The 17,206-nt window shown below is 47.4% G+C and overlaps 1 protein-coding gene across 3 annotated transcripts in view; it reads left to right on the top strand.

Annotated features, from left to right (window-relative positions):
• Window positions 1–1,053: 1,053 nt before the first annotated feature.
• ITIH5 (inter-alpha-trypsin inhibitor heavy chain 5) overlaps window positions 1,054–17,206 on the top strand; it is a 63,867-nt gene continuing 47,714 nt past the window's right edge. Inside the window, exons 1-3 of one of the 3 annotated variants that reach the window (XM_083461069.1) lie at window positions 1,054–1,364; window positions 14,943–14,987; window positions 16,533–16,696. In XM_083461069.1, the coding sequence (XP_083317195.1) occupies window positions 1,245–1,364; window positions 14,943–14,987; window positions 16,533–16,696 (329 nt within the window). In that variant the 5' untranslated portion in view covers window positions 1,054–1,244. The remainder of the gene's footprint in view (window positions 1,365–14,942; window positions 14,988–16,532; window positions 16,697–17,206) is intronic. The other 2 variants (XR_014516119.1, XR_014516120.1) reach the window with 2 other exon arrangements.

Here is a 17,206-nt window from a genome sequence, read left to right as displayed (position 1 = left end):
AACATCACTTTCAATTCCTTATTTGCATATGTGGACCTGAGTGAAAACTATCTACAGTATCCCCCTGCTGGCCCAGGGTGAGAACTTCAGTACATAACAGTTGTCATGATACACCAGTCCTCCTCTGAGCCGACAATGCAGAAAGCTTCCTTTCCTTCAGCTACTTTTGGTGGATGTGGAAGAAGAGAGAGGCTAGGAACTGCCGGGTTTCCCACAGTTAATTCCTGCAGAAGGCTGCCTAGTTATTTCCGTGAGGATAGGTGGTGGGGCTCAGTTCTGCTGGAAGCTGTGGCCTGTAATCCCAGGGCGAAGTAAGCGATAACAGCACTCTTCACATGCACCAAGGCACCACCTTAGCCTTACCTTACATCACCCAGAGCTTTCAGCCTGATGCTGGGAGCACGTAAGAAGAGCCTTGGTGGATCAGGCCAGCATCTTGGTCTTACAGGGCCCAACCGGATGTTTGAGGGAAACCCGAAAGCAGGACATGAGCACATCTGGGACCAGGGATGAGAAAATCTGTCAATACCAGTTTCTCATTCCCCCCCCCCCCAAATACAGCTTTCCGTACTTCCCCACCAGTTTTTAAAAAGCCACTATGAAAATTCACACAATGCTACACAAACATCTGTTTGAATTCCGCTTTGCACATCTTTGCAAGCCGTTCCTTGCAAGACAATGCACATTCGTGTGCCTTTGTAAACAATATAGCCACTTGTGTGTATGCACTGTATATGCATTCCTGCGCACATTCCTTTGCATTGCAAAATTTTGGAACAGCGTGGATTTTGGTGGGCAGCCTTGTTTTCGGCTCGTGCACTCTTTAGGAAAGTACAGAACAGGTGGGCTCACCTTTAAATGCAAACTGAATCGAATCCCACCCCCTCCCTCCTCCCTAACTGAGCTGAATCTGGAAGATATGAAACCCAGAATCTTGGCTGAAGCAAGCCGTGCTCCTGATGAACTAGACTTTATCAGGAAATCCAGCAAAATCAGCTTGTGTTTCCCTTTCTGGTAAATTAAACTTGAGCGAGGAAACCCCGGGCTTGGCTATGAACTCTGGCAGAAGGGCTGGGTCCAGGGGAGGAGAGTAGGGCGAGGCGAGCAGCCAAGCAGACTGCTGTCAGATGCTTTCCCCATCTCAGTGAGCGGCAGGCTGAAGCCGCAGCAAATACCTCCCCCCTTCCACAACTTCCCCATCTTTTCCCACCCAGTTTCTCTAATTTTGGCTTGTGTTTTCCACCATGATCTGGCTGGTATGGCTTTGCTGTCGTCTCTTGGCCGTTTCTGCACAGCAAGATCCTGAACTCCTAGCCAGGGACCTAGAAGAAGCTGAGATTTTGGATTACAACCTCATTGACAATGTAAGATCTTTTTTAATAATAATAATAATAATAATAATAATAATAATAATAATAATAATAATAATAATGGTTTTATTATTGCTGTGGGTTTGTGGCCAGATTATAGGAGACTGTTAATGGGCAGGGAGCAGAATAACTGAGAAAGGGTGTGCGGAGCTCAGCTCTTGTGACTTGAAGAGAAATCCGACATAATTTAGCAAGCAAAGCTTTTCTCCTAGCCCAGTGGGTAAAGGTTCGCTGGTTTTCTTCCTGCGTGTCCAGCTGCTGTTAAAATAAAAGGGTGGGGTAGCTGAAAAAAACTGAAAAGTGGCAAGCTTAATTAAAGAAAAGACCTCCGCAATTGTCCCATATATGCAGAGTTGGCAAGTTTAGCCTCTAAAAGGGTTCCCTTATCATATAATAAGAGTTCTACGGGAAATGCAGCCATCTGCTACCATTTCTTGCAGGCTTTATAATAATAATACAATAATAATTTATTATTTACGGTATACCTCGCCCATCTGGCTGGGTTTCCCCAGCCATGCTGGGCGGCTTCCAACAAAATATTAAAATACAATAGTCTATTAAACATCAAAAGCTTCCCTAAACAGGGCTGCCTTCAGATGTCTTCTAAAGGTCTGGTGGTTGTTGTTCTCTTTAACATCTGGTGGGAGGGTGTTCCACAGGGCGGGTGCCACTACTGAGAAGGCCCTCTGCCTGGTTCCCTGTAACTTTGCTTCTCGCAGCGAGGGAACTGCCAGAAGGCCCTCGGCACTGGACCTCAGTGTCCGGGCAGAACGATGGGGGTGGAGACGCTCCTTCAGGTATACTGGGCCGAGGCCATTTAGGGCTTTAAGGTTCAACACCAACACTTTGAATTGTGCTCAGAAACATACTGGGAGCCAATGTAGGTCTTTCAAGACCGGTGTTATATGGTCTCAGTGGCCGCTCCCAGTCACCAGTCTAGCTGCCGCATTCTGGATTAGTTGTAGTTTCCAGGTCACCTTCAAAGGTAGCCCCACGTAGAGCGCATTGCAGTAGTCCAAGCGGGAGATAACTAGAGCATGCACCACTCTGGCGAGACAGTCCATATGGTTCTTTCACAGAAGCATAGAATTGTAGAGTTGGAAGGGACCTCTGGGGATCATCTAGTCCAACCCCCTGAAGTGCAGGAATCTCAGCTAAAGAAAACCCTAACTTTGGAGGGGTGATAGTCACACCTGGCAAATAAATAAACCAATATGCACACTTAAGGTGCAGGAGAACCCCATTCTTGAAGGCTGGATTTGATAGCCCTGCTTAAACATGAATGATGCCACCACAAGTAGCTAAATAAAACCTCCCTTTTCAACTGCAGTATACCTTGGTACTGAGGACAAACAGCTGTGGACGTTCATCGCCCGGCTTGGATGCTTCCTGTAGCCCTCTCTGCTTGCTTAATATAGTTTCCTTGTCTCTCAGTTTTTTTCTGTGCTGAAGGATAACTGAGATATCTGAGCCAGTGTGGTGTAGTGGTTAAGAGCAGTAGACTCGTAATCTGGTGAACTGGGTTCGATTCCCCGCTCCTCCACATGCAGCTGCTGGGTGACCTTGGGCCAGTCACACTTCTCTGAAGTCTCTCAGCCCGACTCACCTCACAGAGTGTTTGTTGTGGGGGAGGAAGGGAAAGGAGATTGTTAGCTGCTTTGAGACTCCTTCGGGTAGTAATAAAGCGGGATATCAAATCCAAACTCATCTATTATACTGTGATTCTTTTTGGGGGAGGGGTTTGCTGTATATTGCCCTGCAACCCATCCTGATGATGGACATTTTGGAATTTCAATCAATCTGGCTCGTCAGAATACTAGGCTTCAGCTGCGATCCTATGCACACTTACTTGAGAGTAAGGCCCACTCATCCTGATGAGACTTTCTCCCAGGTAGACATAGGACTTTACTGTAAATAGACCTTTGGTCTGATCTAGGAAGACTGTCCTTCCATTCCCAACTCTCTCAGAAGCCAAGGTCAGAATGCTCAAATATCCCTTCATCTGTCTTGGGGTTGCACCTCGCCCCTTTGGACAATTTCGAGGTGCTATCTCTGGTATCCACGGGTTGTTTTCTCAGCTTCCATAGATTCTCTGTGTTTTGTTTGGGATCTCGTGCAAAGCGAGGGGTGTGTTGTCCTTTACACCGCAGGAACACCTAACTAAACAAGCCTGAGGAATTCACTAGGAAATCTTGGGTTGAAGGGCAGGTGAGAGGCAAACAGGAAGAACAAAAGGAAATAGCAGCTTTTACCGTGGGGGAAAAAATAGGTGATCTGGAGGTGATCTGGAGGTTCTCTGGAGGCTATTGGACACCAAGTCCCACCAGCCCCAGCCATCAAGGGCAACAGGCAGGGGATGATGGGAGTTGGAGTCCAATAGCATCTGGAGGGCCCACCTGCAAGTTGCCCACCACAGGCTTAACCCTTTCCATGCCCACTGCTTTCCTTCTGGAATTCTGCCACTGGCCACAGGGGCAATTTTCAGTATGTTTTACCTATGCATCTTTCGTGAGAGGCGACTCCCTTTGGGAGAGCAGCTGAAAGGAGGGCTTGAAGTAGAACAGCAGCAGGCTGGGCAAGGGTTAGGGAATCCTTATCCTCCCCCCTCCTGGCTGCTTAAGGCAGCCACTTAAAGGTAAAGGGACCCCTGACCATTAGGTCCATTCGCGGACGACTCTGGGGTTGCGGCGCTCATCTCGCTTTACTGGCCGAGGGAGCCGGCATACAGCTTGCGGGTCATGTGGTCAGCAGGACTAAGCCGCTTCCGGCGAACCAGAGCAGCGCACGGAAATGCCGTTTACCTTCCTGCTGGAAATGTACCTATTTATCTACTTGCACTTTTGATGTGCTTTCGAACTGCTAGGTGTTCTCCAGCATACAAGTACTCCCTGGTGTGTGTGTGTGTGAGAGAGAACAGCAATTTTGTTTACATGACCAACACCACTCATGCTTGGACACTGGAAACAGAAGGAATAATGGTGGCAGTGAAGCACTCGTTGCATTTTGCAGGAAGAGCAAACATTACCTGAATGGTTTCATACCATTTGCGTGGCAAGTTCCACAAACCTCTTGCAGTCTTCAGCAGTCTTACTCTCCTGTAAGAGTCGTGAATCTGGGCCCATAACCTGTTGTTGGGATACTGGCAGGGAGACAGAGGCATCAGGCAGGCCCCCAAGTTGTCTTCAGACAATCGCTGGTCTCCCGTGGAACAGCATCAGTCAATTAGCGACACGAGCCTCAGAGACTTTCCAAGACCCGTGAACACCCTTTCAGCAAAGTGTAAGTCTCCACAACGAAAGATGCAGACAAGAGAGCATATTTACAACTTTATTCAACATAGTTCAGAACAAAGGAAACACATGACTGCTTGCCTCTGTGTCCAGAAAAACAGCCAGAATACAAAAGCTATATACAAACGGAAGTTCCCAGCAGACAGTGCTGGGAGTAAACAGGCACGTGATACACAACAATCATGCCTGACCCTTTTAAGGTGGAATGAAACTATATCCTAACACTGCCCCCCCCCACGTGGACATAATTATTAAAGTTAATGGGCTAAATAAGGCCACAACTTTATTGGTTGATGAGCGGTATTGGCTTAGGCATTGGTCCTAACCAACTATATCCGGCTTCAGCCTGTCTGCTAGAAGTCCGGGAAGGGTTAACCACCAGTAGGGGGAGTCCTGCTGATGCACATCAACTAGGAACTCCCCGGGGTCACCAATAGGGGGCGTGCCTTAGGCCCTCACCTCCCCAGGCTTCGGACAGGGCCATGCCGCCAGGAATCCTTTATCGGGCTGTCCTTCAATATGCGGGGCAGGTGATGGCGCTACCTCCCCTCTTCCGCCTACAGAACAATACCAATGCCTAACCACCAATACCAAGAAAGTTGTGACGATTTGCTATGAGGTAGGCGAAAACGAAGTGGCGGATGCCAATTTGCCAAGTGGAAAAAAATCCTACCAGGCCCCTCAACGGCGAACAACCAAGGTCCATAGCAAGGTCAAGGAACGAAAAGCTTATAGGGCGGGAGGGTGGGGAAAACCAGAACAGCTGGTAGGCAGGAAAAGAGGGAGATCCCCGGCCACGCCTGCATTAAATAGGGCAGGCCACGCCCCCAGAGCCAGCCGATTGGCTAGCCAGGAGGTGACGCGGCCAGGGATTCCCCCAATCGTGCAGGGGCTGGGCTCCAGCCACCGTGCGCGTGGTGGGGCCGTGACACCCGCAATCCCACCTCCTCTGCAGGGCGGAAGTGGCTTTGGGGTACAGTTAATGTAACTAAAGTTGTTTACAGTGTATTCATCAAAGGCGAGGAACTGAAACTATGGAACCCCCTTCCACAGGACCAACCTGGATGGATTTAAAACAGGATTAGAGAAAGTCATGGAAGAAAGAGCTACCAATGGTTATTTGCCACAATGGCTCTGCCCTGCCTCCACAGTAGTAGTAGTAGTAGTAATTTTATTTATACCTCACTCTCCCCGGCCAGAGCCAGGCTCAGGGCAGCTAACACCAGTAAAATCACAGTAAAAACACAACGGGTGGGGGGAGGACCAATTTAAGATACAGGTTAAAATGCAATTTAAAATGCAGCCTCATTTTAAAAGTAGCCCATAGATCAAAACCATAAGGGGAAGGAAACATAAGGGTCAGACTGAGTCCAAACCAAAGGCCAGGCAGAACAGCTCTGCAGGCCCTGGAGAAAGATGTCAAGTCCCGCAGGGCCCTAGTCTCTTGTGACAGAGCATTCCACCAAGTCGGGGCCAGTACTGAAAAGGCCCTGGCCCTAGTTGAGACCAGTCTAACCACCTTGCAACCTGGGACCTCCAAAATGTTGTCATTTGTGGACCTTAAGGTCCTCCGCGGGGCATACCAGGAGAGGCGGTCCCATAGGTACGTGGGTCCTAGGCCGCATATGGCTTTAAAGTAGTGCTTCTGATACCAGTTGCTGGAAACCACAGGAGGCGAGAGGGGTCTTGTGTTCGAATCCTGCTTGTGGCTTCCCACAGACATCTGTCTGGCTGCTGTGATATACGTTCTTATATCCCCACGTCCAGATGTTGTTGGACTCCCATCGTCTCCAGCCAGTCTGGTCAGTGGGGAGGGAGGATGAGAGTTGAATTCCAGCAACATCTGAAAGGCTACAGGTCCATGTGGATTGCTTGAAATAGTTTTACAGAACTCTGTTTCCTATTTGCAATATTTTGGAATCTGGGCCCAGGTTTCCCCAGCCCAGTCGAGGGGGCTTTACTCCCCCCAGTTCATTCTATATTTAAGTCAGAGAAGCATTTCCAAATCCAGGGGATTTCTCTGCAATCAAAGCGGGGTTGCAGAACTACATTTGAGAGAGCAGCTTAGTTGCTGGCTGGGTGGGAGACATTGCAAAGGAATGACTTGGCCGTAGGATATATTAACGTCATTCACTTTTCCGCCCCGGGGCAGAAATAAACAAATGCCCACACTTGTTGCCAGGGGTTGTTGTGGTAACGCTGGTTAACATCATCTGTTCCAGCGAGAGGTTTATAAAGCTGTCAGCCCGGCCTGCTGAATTGCTCACATGCCCTTCTTGTGGGTTATTGCTTTGCAAGGACAGAAATGCAATCTGCAAAACAGTCCGGCAATTGCGTTTTCTACACATCTGCTCTGCAGGTCTTGTTTCTTAGCAGAAAGTTCTACAGAAAGGGCCACCGGGTCAGCCAGGCGTAAGCCAAATTGCTGATAGGTCTGCCCTCTGGGGTTTTTCACTGGGGAATTATTTTTTATTTATTGTTGTTGTTTAGTTGTTTAGTCGTGTCCGACTCTTCGTGACCCCTGGGACCAGAGCATGCCAGGCACTCCTGTCTTCCACTGCCTCCCCCAGTTTGGTCAAACTCATGCTGGTAGCTTCGAGAACACTGTCCAACCATCTCGGCCTCTGTTGTCCCCTTCTCCTTGTGCCCTCCATCTTTCCCAACATCAGGGTCTTTTCCAGGGAGTCTTCTCTTCTCATGAGGTGGCCAAAGTATTGGAACCTCAGCTTCACGATCTGTCCTTCCAGTGAGCACTCAGGGCCGATTCCCTTCAGAATGGATAGGTTTGATCTTCTTGCAGTCCATGGGACTCTCAAGAGTCTCCTCCAGCACCATAATTCAAAAGCATCCATTCTTCGGCGATCAGCCTTCTTTATGGTCCAGCTCTCACTTCCATACATCACTACTGGGAAAACCATAGCTTTCACTATACGGACCTTTGTTGGCAAGGTGATGTCTCTGCTTTTTAAGATGCTGTCTAGGTTTGTCATTGCTTTTCTCCCAAGAAGCAGGCGTCCTTTAATTTCGTGGCTGCTGTCACCATCTGCAGTGATCATGGAGCCCAAGAAAGTAAAATCTCTCACTGCCTCCATTTCTTCCCCTTCTATTTGCCAGGAGGTGATGGGACCAGTGGCCATGATCTTCACTTTTTTGATGTTGAGCTTCAGACCATATTTTGTGCTCTCCTCTTTCACCCTGTCGTACTCCTTTCCCAATTTTGAACCAATCAGTTGTTTTATTTATTAATAACATTTTATTGCATTATGCATTTATTGTATTTAAAAACACAGCTTTTTCTTCAAGAAGCTCATAGTGGGGCACATGGTTCTCCCCGCTTATTAAATCTCCACAACAACCCTGTGAGGTAGGTGTAAAGGGAATTGGGGGTTGCTTGTGCGTAGAGGGTACTGATGCTCTAGGCAACGTTCCCTGGCTAAACCTTTCCCTGGCTGGACAGCCTTTACTCCGTGGCTGTGTCAGTCGCTGGCAGAATCCATCAGTGGGCGTTTCCTGAACTTCCTCCAACATAAAAACTCCTTGACACCAAGTCTCCGCCTAGACTCCCTGCGCGGAAGTCTCCTGCGCAGAGTGGGCGTGGGCAGCGGAGGTCCTGGACTCTCCCCGCTGGTCTCTGTGGAAGAGTCCTGGAGCCCTCTCTCCGAAGTCTTTCCCTGCTCCCCTTCCTCCCAGGTGTCACGCTGATTTCCTTCCCCAAGGGAAGTGTTTTCTCTCCCTCTGCTGGTCCCTTCTCCCGCATCGTCGGAGAGCCTTACCTCCACTCTTGGCTCCGATAGCAGTTCCCTGACAGTAGGTTAGGCTGAGAAACAGTGTCACCCAGCTGAGTTTCATTTCTGAGTAGGGATTTGAACCTGTATCTACCAAGTCGTATCCCAACACTGTAACCACTACACAGCACTATCGCCCCATCATTCCCCCGCAAAGATCTTTATTGAAACTTAACGTATATACACAATAACCAAAATTCCCAATGATTCCCACACATAAAATATAATATCTAAATTACAACAGCTGCATAATTATACACTTAATTATAAAACCCTCTACCCTCTACTTCCCTCCACAGCAATTTGACTTCTTTATATTTCTTTCTTCCTTTCCCCCCTTGCATTCTATAATAAATAATTTTTGTTAAATTCTGATTTTTCCTTCTTTGTTATTGCTTACATTTTTTTATTCTAAGCCTATTAGCATGTCATTTTTAGAACAATATTTTGACGTATAATCTTCAAAATACTAGCATGATAACTTGGCAAGTGTACATTTTCACATGCCCAATATCTGCTTCTAGAAAACCTTTAGATCAAGGGTGTTGTGTTTCACCCATGAGTGTGTATGTGTGAATGTGGCCCCCCAGGCCACACTATATGGCCCCCAGAATCTTCCCTAGGCAACACCCATCTCTCTGGGCCACAGCCCTTGTCAGCACTTCTCGGATCTCTTCTCCAGTGCATTGGTCTGGTTGCAATTATTATTATAATTATAAATATATTTAGATTCCACCTTTCTTCCAAGTTGGCAGTTTACAACATTTAAAAGCATCATCACAGAGCACAGGGCAATAAAAATAAACTAGCTAAAAACAGAAAACAGCAACGTCATGTGTTCCGGAGCTGAGAAAATATCTCTTGCTTGCCCAGACTGAGGATGGAGAGGTGAGTGTGACTTTTGCATGGTTGAGATGTAGCCTGCTGTACAAAAGGCATCATGTTTGTTCTGTTATGTACTGAAGTTCTCACCCTGGGCCAGCAGGGGGATACTGTAGATAGTTTTCACTCAGGTCCACATATGCAAATAAGAAATTGGAAGTGATGTTCAGTGATTGGATAGTTACAGAAAGTTGTTACTGTTGCGTTGTAGTTGAGCTGTATATAAGCAGGTTGAACCCTTCAGCCCAGTTCTGTTCTGGCCTGTGAATAAACAAGAGCTGTTTGAAGAATCGCTGTGTCGTCTGATATGTTCACCCACAATTTAACATGTTCCTTCCACTTTTGGCTCTGTTCATGACCACCCTTGGCATGCAGTCCTGGGAGGGCTGGTGTCAGGAGCAGGCCAGCAATATCTCACATGGTGCCAGTGAAGTTCTCTCTCTTTATTCAAAGAAACAACTCAGGAGTCCAAGCCTAGTGAGCGCAGCAACTCTTCTCCGCAGGTTCCTTCCAATCTGAGGCTCCTTCATCTTGCCTGTCTTTGCTACACTCTCTTCATACCGCTTTGGGTTCTGGGAGACCCGGCGGAAGGGAGCTGGTTGCTTCAGGAAGGGGAGACAGCCTGGCTTCCTGACCAGACTGACTCATTTCTGCTTCTTGGCCTCCCTCCTCTCCAGCCTCTGCTTCTGCCTCTGATTCTGGGCTGCTCTCTGCCACAGACTCTTCCTGCTCACTAAGCCCTGTTGCCTCTTCAGCTTCCTTCTCCTCCCAGTATGCTTCCTCTTCTCCTTCTGACCACACATTGTCGTCCCACCAGGCTCTGAGCTATCTTCCCTTGGGGTTCCGCAGCTGGTGTCTCCCACCATTCCTATGCTTCCAGCCAATCCATGACAGCTGACCATGAAGGAACGTGGTCAGTGGAGGGGAGTCCATTAGGGCAAATGGGTCAGTGCTCCAACAGCCTCAGGATGTCCTCACCTGCCAATCTTCTTTCTTACAACCAATTCAGAAGGTAGCCTTGGCTGTTGGATTCCTCCTTGGTTTTCAGTGTTGCACTAGAAGAACTCAGCAGGAATGTGGAGGAGGACAAAGCTAGATCTAGTCGGATCTGCCTGCCGTTTGCTCTGGCTCCCCCTACTGTTGAGCTCCCTTCCTTCTGCCTACCAGTTCCAATAGGCACCAGCAGCGAATGGAGGTAGCCCTCCCCACCACCCTCAATGAGTCAAATCGCTGGAAAGAAAATGAATGAAGGTGCCATGTTGTTGTTGTTGTTTAGTCGTTTAGTCGTGTCCAACTCTTCGTGACCCCATGGACCAGAGCACGCCAGGCACTCCTGTCTTCCACTGCCTCCCACAGTTTGGTCAGACTCATGTTCGTAGCTTCTAGAACACTGTCCAACCATCTCATCCTCTGTCGTCTCCTTCTCCTTGTGCCCTCCATCTTCCCCAACATCAGGGTCTTTTCCAGGGAGTCTTCTCGTCTCATAAGGTGGCCAAAGTATTGGAGCCTCAGCTTCAGGATCTGTCTTTCCAGTGAGCACTCAGGGCTGGTTTCCTTAAGAATGGATAGGTTTCATCTTCTTGCAGTCCATGGGACTCTCAAGAGTCTCCTCCAGCACCAGAATTCAAAAGCATCAATTCCTCGGCGATCAGCCTTCTTTATGGTCCAGCTCTCACTTCCATACATCACTACTGGGGAAACCATAGCTTTAACTATACGGACCTTTGTTGGCAAGGTGATGTCTCTGCTTTTTAAGATGCTGTCTAGGTTTGTCATTGCATACTTTGCACCAAAATCACTTCCATTGTCTGCAAGAGAATGGTGGAAACAGATGCAGAGGAGGTATAATAGTAACAACAACAACAACAACAACAACAACAACAACAACAACAACAACAACAATATATTTATACCCCGCCCATCTGGCTGGGCTTCCCCAGCCACTCTGGTCTGCTTCCAACAAAATATTAAAATACAGTAATGCATCAAACATTAAAAGCTTCCCTAAACAGGGCTGCCTTCAGATGTCTTCTAAAAGTCTGGTAGTTGTTCCTCTCTTTGACATCTGGTGGGAGGGCCTTCCACAGGGCGGGTGCCACCACTGAGAAGACCCTCTGCCTGGTAACTTGGCTTCTCACAGTGAGGGAACCGCCAGAAGACTTTCAGAGCTGGACCTCAGTGTCTGGGCTGAATGATGGGGGTGGAGACGCTCCTTCAGATATACTGGACCGAGGCCGTTTATGTGTTTTGACACTGGGGAATGCGTGACTTAGCTCTAGCCTCTTGGCATTCCAGCCTCCATGTAAACAGTCATAAAAATCTCATTTCTGGGAGGCAAATCAGCAGATATAAATTGACAGCAAGGAAAATTGTAGGGTGGGTGGGAGGCAAAATATACCCTTACATTCCTGAAGTTCCTGTTCCTTTTCACCAAGGATAGGGGGAAAGGGCTTACTGTTCACTTTTAAGAGGGAGATTCTGTAGAAACACTTTCCCTGAACACAATCCTTTCTTCCTTGCCAGAACATTGCACATAATTTGCGAAATTCAGATTGCACCCTCATCAGGAAGAACTTAATAACAGTAAGAGCTGTTGGACAGGAGAATGGACTCCCTTGGGAGGTGGTGGGTTCTCCTTTCCTTGGAGGTTTTTAAGCAAAGGGTGGGTGGCCATCTGTCATGGATGCTTTAGATGAGATTCTTACATTGCAGGGGGTTGGACTAGATGACCCTTGGTCCCTTCCAACTCTACAGTTCTATGATTCTATTATATATGTGAGTGTCTGGAGGCAGTTGGAGGATGGATGGCGGCTAACAGATTGAGGTTGAATCCTGACAAGGCAGAAGTATTGTTTTGGGGGGACAGGAGGTGGGCAGGTGTGGAGGACTCCCTGGTCCTGAATGGGGTAACTGTGCCCCTGAAGTCATTTTGGACTCACAGCTGTCCATGGAGGCACAGGTCAATTGTAGACTGGTAGTTGTCTGGTAGTTGTTCTTCTCTTTGACATCTGGTGGGAGGGCATTCCACAGGGCGGGTGCCACTACTGAGAAGGCCCTCTGCCTGGTTCCCTGTAACTTGGCTTCACACAGTGAGGGAACTCCCAGAAGAGAGGGCTATAAGTGCAATAAATAAATATGAAAACATCTCAGAAACAACAGCTGTTCCAAGGCAGTCCCATGTATAACAGATCAGTGGGGTCTTATCTGTATTTTACCAGAGCATGGATTGCAGTAGCACGGCTGCAACGTGACTTACAAAATTCTAAAAGGTTCCCTGCGTAGCTGGCTCTGTGTGTGTGTGTGTGTACACTTTATGGGGATAGCTTGGCTTTGTGCCAAGGACCATGCATTCCTTAGCTGGACTGCTGCACGTTCCAGCATTCAAACCAGGACACAACCCGGCGATAACTTGGCAATACAATCACAATTCCATTTTCGCAGCTTTGTCCTGTGAAGTTGTTTGCTTTCAAGCGCACGTGTGTGTGTATAAATATAAGGAGAACTTGACGGTTAAACAAGCAATCGCTCAGTACAAAACTGTCCATGACTGCAACTGTTTATTTCTCAGTTAAAATGACTTCTTTCCTTCACCAGGGATTGCCAGTGTGCTATCCATGACTCCTAGTGGTATAAGAAATGGAGAAAGACTTGCACTATTACGCTTTCTCCATGCCACGCATAAATTGTGCAAACTTCCATTATGTTTCTTCTTACTCACTTTTTCTCTAAACTAAAAATTCCGAAATGGGACAACCATCCCTTGCAGAGAAGTGCAAGAAATCTTCATTCCATAGTTCAGTTGGTAGAACATCAGACTCTGAATCTTGGGAGACTCAGCTTCACTAGAAATATATAAAAAAGGTCCAGTAGCACCTAGGAGACCAACTAAGTTTGTTTGGGGTATAAGTTTTTGTATGCATGCACACTTCTTCAGATACACTGAAACAGAAGTCACCAGACCCTTATATATAGTGAGAGGGTGGGGTGGGGTTTTTCTCAGGAGGGTAGTAGGAGATGGGTGATTGACTCAATGGGTATGGAAAACCTGCTGATGACTGTTAACGACTGCAATTAGTCCTACAGCAAAAAGCAAGGGATAGTATGCAGATGACCAAAAATAGCTTTAGCATATGTAAAGGTAAAGGGACCCCTGACCATTAGGTCCAGTTGTGAACGAGTCTGGGGTTTCTGTGCTCATCTTGCTTTACTGGCCAAGGGAGCCGGCGTACAGCTTCCGGGTCATGTTGCCAACATGACTAAGCCGCTTCTGGCGAACCAGAGCAGCGTACGGAATCACCATTTACCTTCCTGCTGGAGTGGTACCTATTTGTCTACTTGCAGTTTGCCGTGCTTTCAAACTGCTAGGTTGGCAGGATAGCATATGTAATGAGACAAAAATCCAATATCTCAATTCAGACCAGGTCTCTCCATAGTTTTCAGTTTAGTGAGAAGTTGTAATTCAGCAACTTCTCTTTCAAGTCTGCTTCTGAAATTCTTTTTGAATTCTGAAATCACTTCGTTAGGTTTGTGTTTCTAAAAAATGCGTTATAACACTGTGACACCATATGGTGCTGTGGAGTCCCATCTTTTGGCAATGTGATTTCCCATTATGAGGTTTACAACACATTTTCCTGAAACCATTTTTTGTGTGTGTGTAGATCCAGCCAGGATTGTGGGTTCAAGTCCCACGTTGGCCAAAAATATTCCTGCATTGCAGATGGTTAGACTAGATGACTCTTGTGTCCCCTTCCAACGCTGTGCTTCTCTCCATCTCAGACGGAGAACTCTCTTTCTGCATGATACTTCCTTGGTGTGATCTCTTTTTTGGCCTGCCTTTTGGCCACCTTGTTAACATTATTGATTTCCTTGCAACAAATCTTTCTTCAGCACCTGCTACATTGTTTTTTCTGAAAAGGAAACCACGACTGTGGGGACCTAACGTTTCTGGAAGTCCCGGAGGGTGAATGGGGCTGGCCTGAGTTTGGGACCCCCAATAGGACATAGTTTCCTTAAGGTCCTTGCCGAGATTATGGATAGAGTTGAACCCGTGTCAAGCTCCATGCGGCATGGGGCCCCCTCTATCTGTACCTCTACATAAATTTTCTCTACGTTGGGGTGGGGCAACTGGTATACCTGGAAGTCCGTGAGCTCCGTTGAGTTGCCTTGGTGCGTTGGGCCATGGGACCTGGGGCTCTTGGATCAGTCATCTGATGCCTGGAGTCGGGTGGGCCGAGCCCGACACACCCGGGCGATGTGTCCCGATTTTCTGCACTGCCTGCACTCTGCGTTGCGGAAACCTGCAGACCAATCATACTGCTGCATTTTTCTAGGACCAATCAGACTGCTGCATTTTGGATCCTATTGTTCTAGGACCAATCAGACTGCTGCATTTTTCTAGGACCAATCAGACTGCTGCATTTTGGATCCTATTGTTCTAGGACCAATCATACTGCTGCATTTTTCTAGGGCCAATCAGACTGCTGCATTTTGGATCCTATTGTTCTAGGACCAATCATACTGCTGCATTTTTCTAGGGCCAATCAGACTGCTGCATTTTGGATCCTATTCAACTCAGTACATAACAACAATGAATAACAGTGTCCCTACCTTTGCAGGTTGCTCGAAGAGTCCCAAGGCATAACCGGTTTCTGCAGAGATTGGTAGGTTCACAGTGCTTACTATTTCCCTACAAAAAGCTGTTGTCTTTGCAAGAAAAGAAAGGATGAGTTTGCAAGTTTGTTTGCTTGTTTTGTTCCCAATATTTCTAGACTTCTTTTCACCGTAGAGGGTCACAAAACAGTTCACACAGCAATCCATAGATCAACTCATCCACCAAAGTAATACAACGCTTAAAACAAACAAAAACTGCAGGTGAAAACATAAAGCGCAACTTACTTAAGTCTCCTGCTGAAATGGAAAGGTCCTCATCATCACGTATCTGAAGTTCAACAGGGGGGCTTGTCTGATCTTGGCTGGGAGAGAGTTGCACAGAATCGGGGCCACAACAGCTCCTGGTAGAGATAAGCTGTACATCTCAACCATTGGGTGCAAGTAACAGACTCCCTCTGAGGACCTCAGTGATCGGGTAGGGAGATAAAGTCCTCAAGGTGTCCTCAAGGTGTTGTTAACACTTGCAGATTAATACAAAAACCTTGAGCTTGGCAGGTAACTTATGTGCAAGCTCTTAAGCACCGGAGTTACGAGCCGGCAATATTCTGTGTTGCAACAGCAGAGATCATTCAGTTTGTAACTTAAGGGTTAACCTTGTTGGCGTTAAACTCAACTAGCCAAGGGGGAACATGGGTGGAAGTGTTGCTTAGCAACCAGGCAGCATGACATGAGGCACTCTGATTGGCTTTGTAGTTCAGAAAGCGCATCCTTCTCTATGCATCTACAATAGGAATCCCCAAACTTGGCCCGCAGATGTTTTGGGACTACAATTCCCATCATCCCTGACCACTGGTCCTGTTAGCTAGGGATGATGAGAGTTGTAGTCCCAAAACATCTGGAGGGCCGAGTTTGGGGGTGCCTGATCTACACAATCATGTGGGGAGACACCTGTAGTACACCTGAGGGTTTCAATATGTTTCTGGACTCCCACCAGCCCTTTCAGCATGGCCAGTGGAGCCAAGGGGGTTGTGCGATTTGTAGTCTTGCAAAACCTGGAGCATCGCAGGTTCCCCATCCCTGGCTTACTATTAAGAAAACCTCAAAGCAGTTAAAAAAAAAACTGGGGAGGGGAAGGAACACACATTACAACCATTTGAAAAAGTGCAATTATCAGAAGATGCACATTTGGAAATAATTACGAGCGATTATGCCACACCCACCGGGGGTAGCAGAACATAAGAGGAGAAAGTTGGATATCCCCAGCAGTGTAGAAAACCAATTGCCCTTCTGCTCGTAGCGTTTTGAACCACCCATCCGGAATCAATGATCTTGAGGAACGTGCCACGTCCTGACTTCACCTTTCGTGAATGATTTGCAACTGCTAAGCTGAGCTCCCCGCCTTTCACAAACTTCCATTCACACCCAAGGAGACTCCAACACTCCTTTGCCTATGGGCCTTTCATGCAGGGATTTGCTTGGCAGTCTGTTATGAATGAAAGCTGTTTGTACTCAAAGCTCAGAGAGCTGTAATGGATTGCTGGAGGTGCATCGACACGTTGTGATGCCGCTAAGGAATGGCTGCTCTCTTCCAACAGGAGACCAGGCCCCGGATGTCTGAATTCTCAGTGAGATCCACAATCATTTCGCGCTATGCATTTACGACCGTCTCCTGCACCTTGGTGAACAGCGGATCGGAGCCCAGGGAAGGCCACTTTGAGATGCAGATACCCATCACGGCCTTCATCTCCAATTTTACCATGTAGGTGAGAGGTTTTGCTGAGCCTGTGGCTGGGAATGAAGGGATTCACATTGCATTTACAGACAAGACATATTTGCACTTTCTGAAATGATAACACACCCTCCCCCCAAAAAACCCCCCAGCACACCAAATTTCTGGAATTTGATCTCGCAATAGAATGTAGGGATACCTTTTCATATACAGTGGTACCTCTGTTTACGAACTTAATCCATTTTGGAAGTCCGTTCTTAAACCAAAACTGTTCTTAAACTAAGGCACGTGTTCCCTAATGAGGCCTCCTGCCACAGGTGCCCTTCCACTGTTCGGATTCTGTTCTTAGACTGGGGTAAAGTTCGCAAACCAGGACACTATTTCCGGTTTTGCAGAGTTTATAAACTGAATCGTTCTTAAACAGGACTGTTCTGAAGCCAAGGCACCACTGTACATCGTGGTGAGATGTAGTGCATTCGGGTATTCCAGCATTTATATAAACCAGTTTTCCCCAAAGTTTTTTCTGTGTCACTGCCCTCT

This window comes from Podarcis liolepis (assembly GCF_965112155.1).
Source record: "Podarcis liolepis genome assembly, chromosome: 10".
NCBI lineage: Eukaryota > Metazoa > Chordata > Lepidosauria > Squamata > Lacertidae > Podarcis > Podarcis liolepis.
Note: the sequence above shows the minus strand (reverse complement) of the source record. Positions and strands in the feature narration are given on the sequence as shown.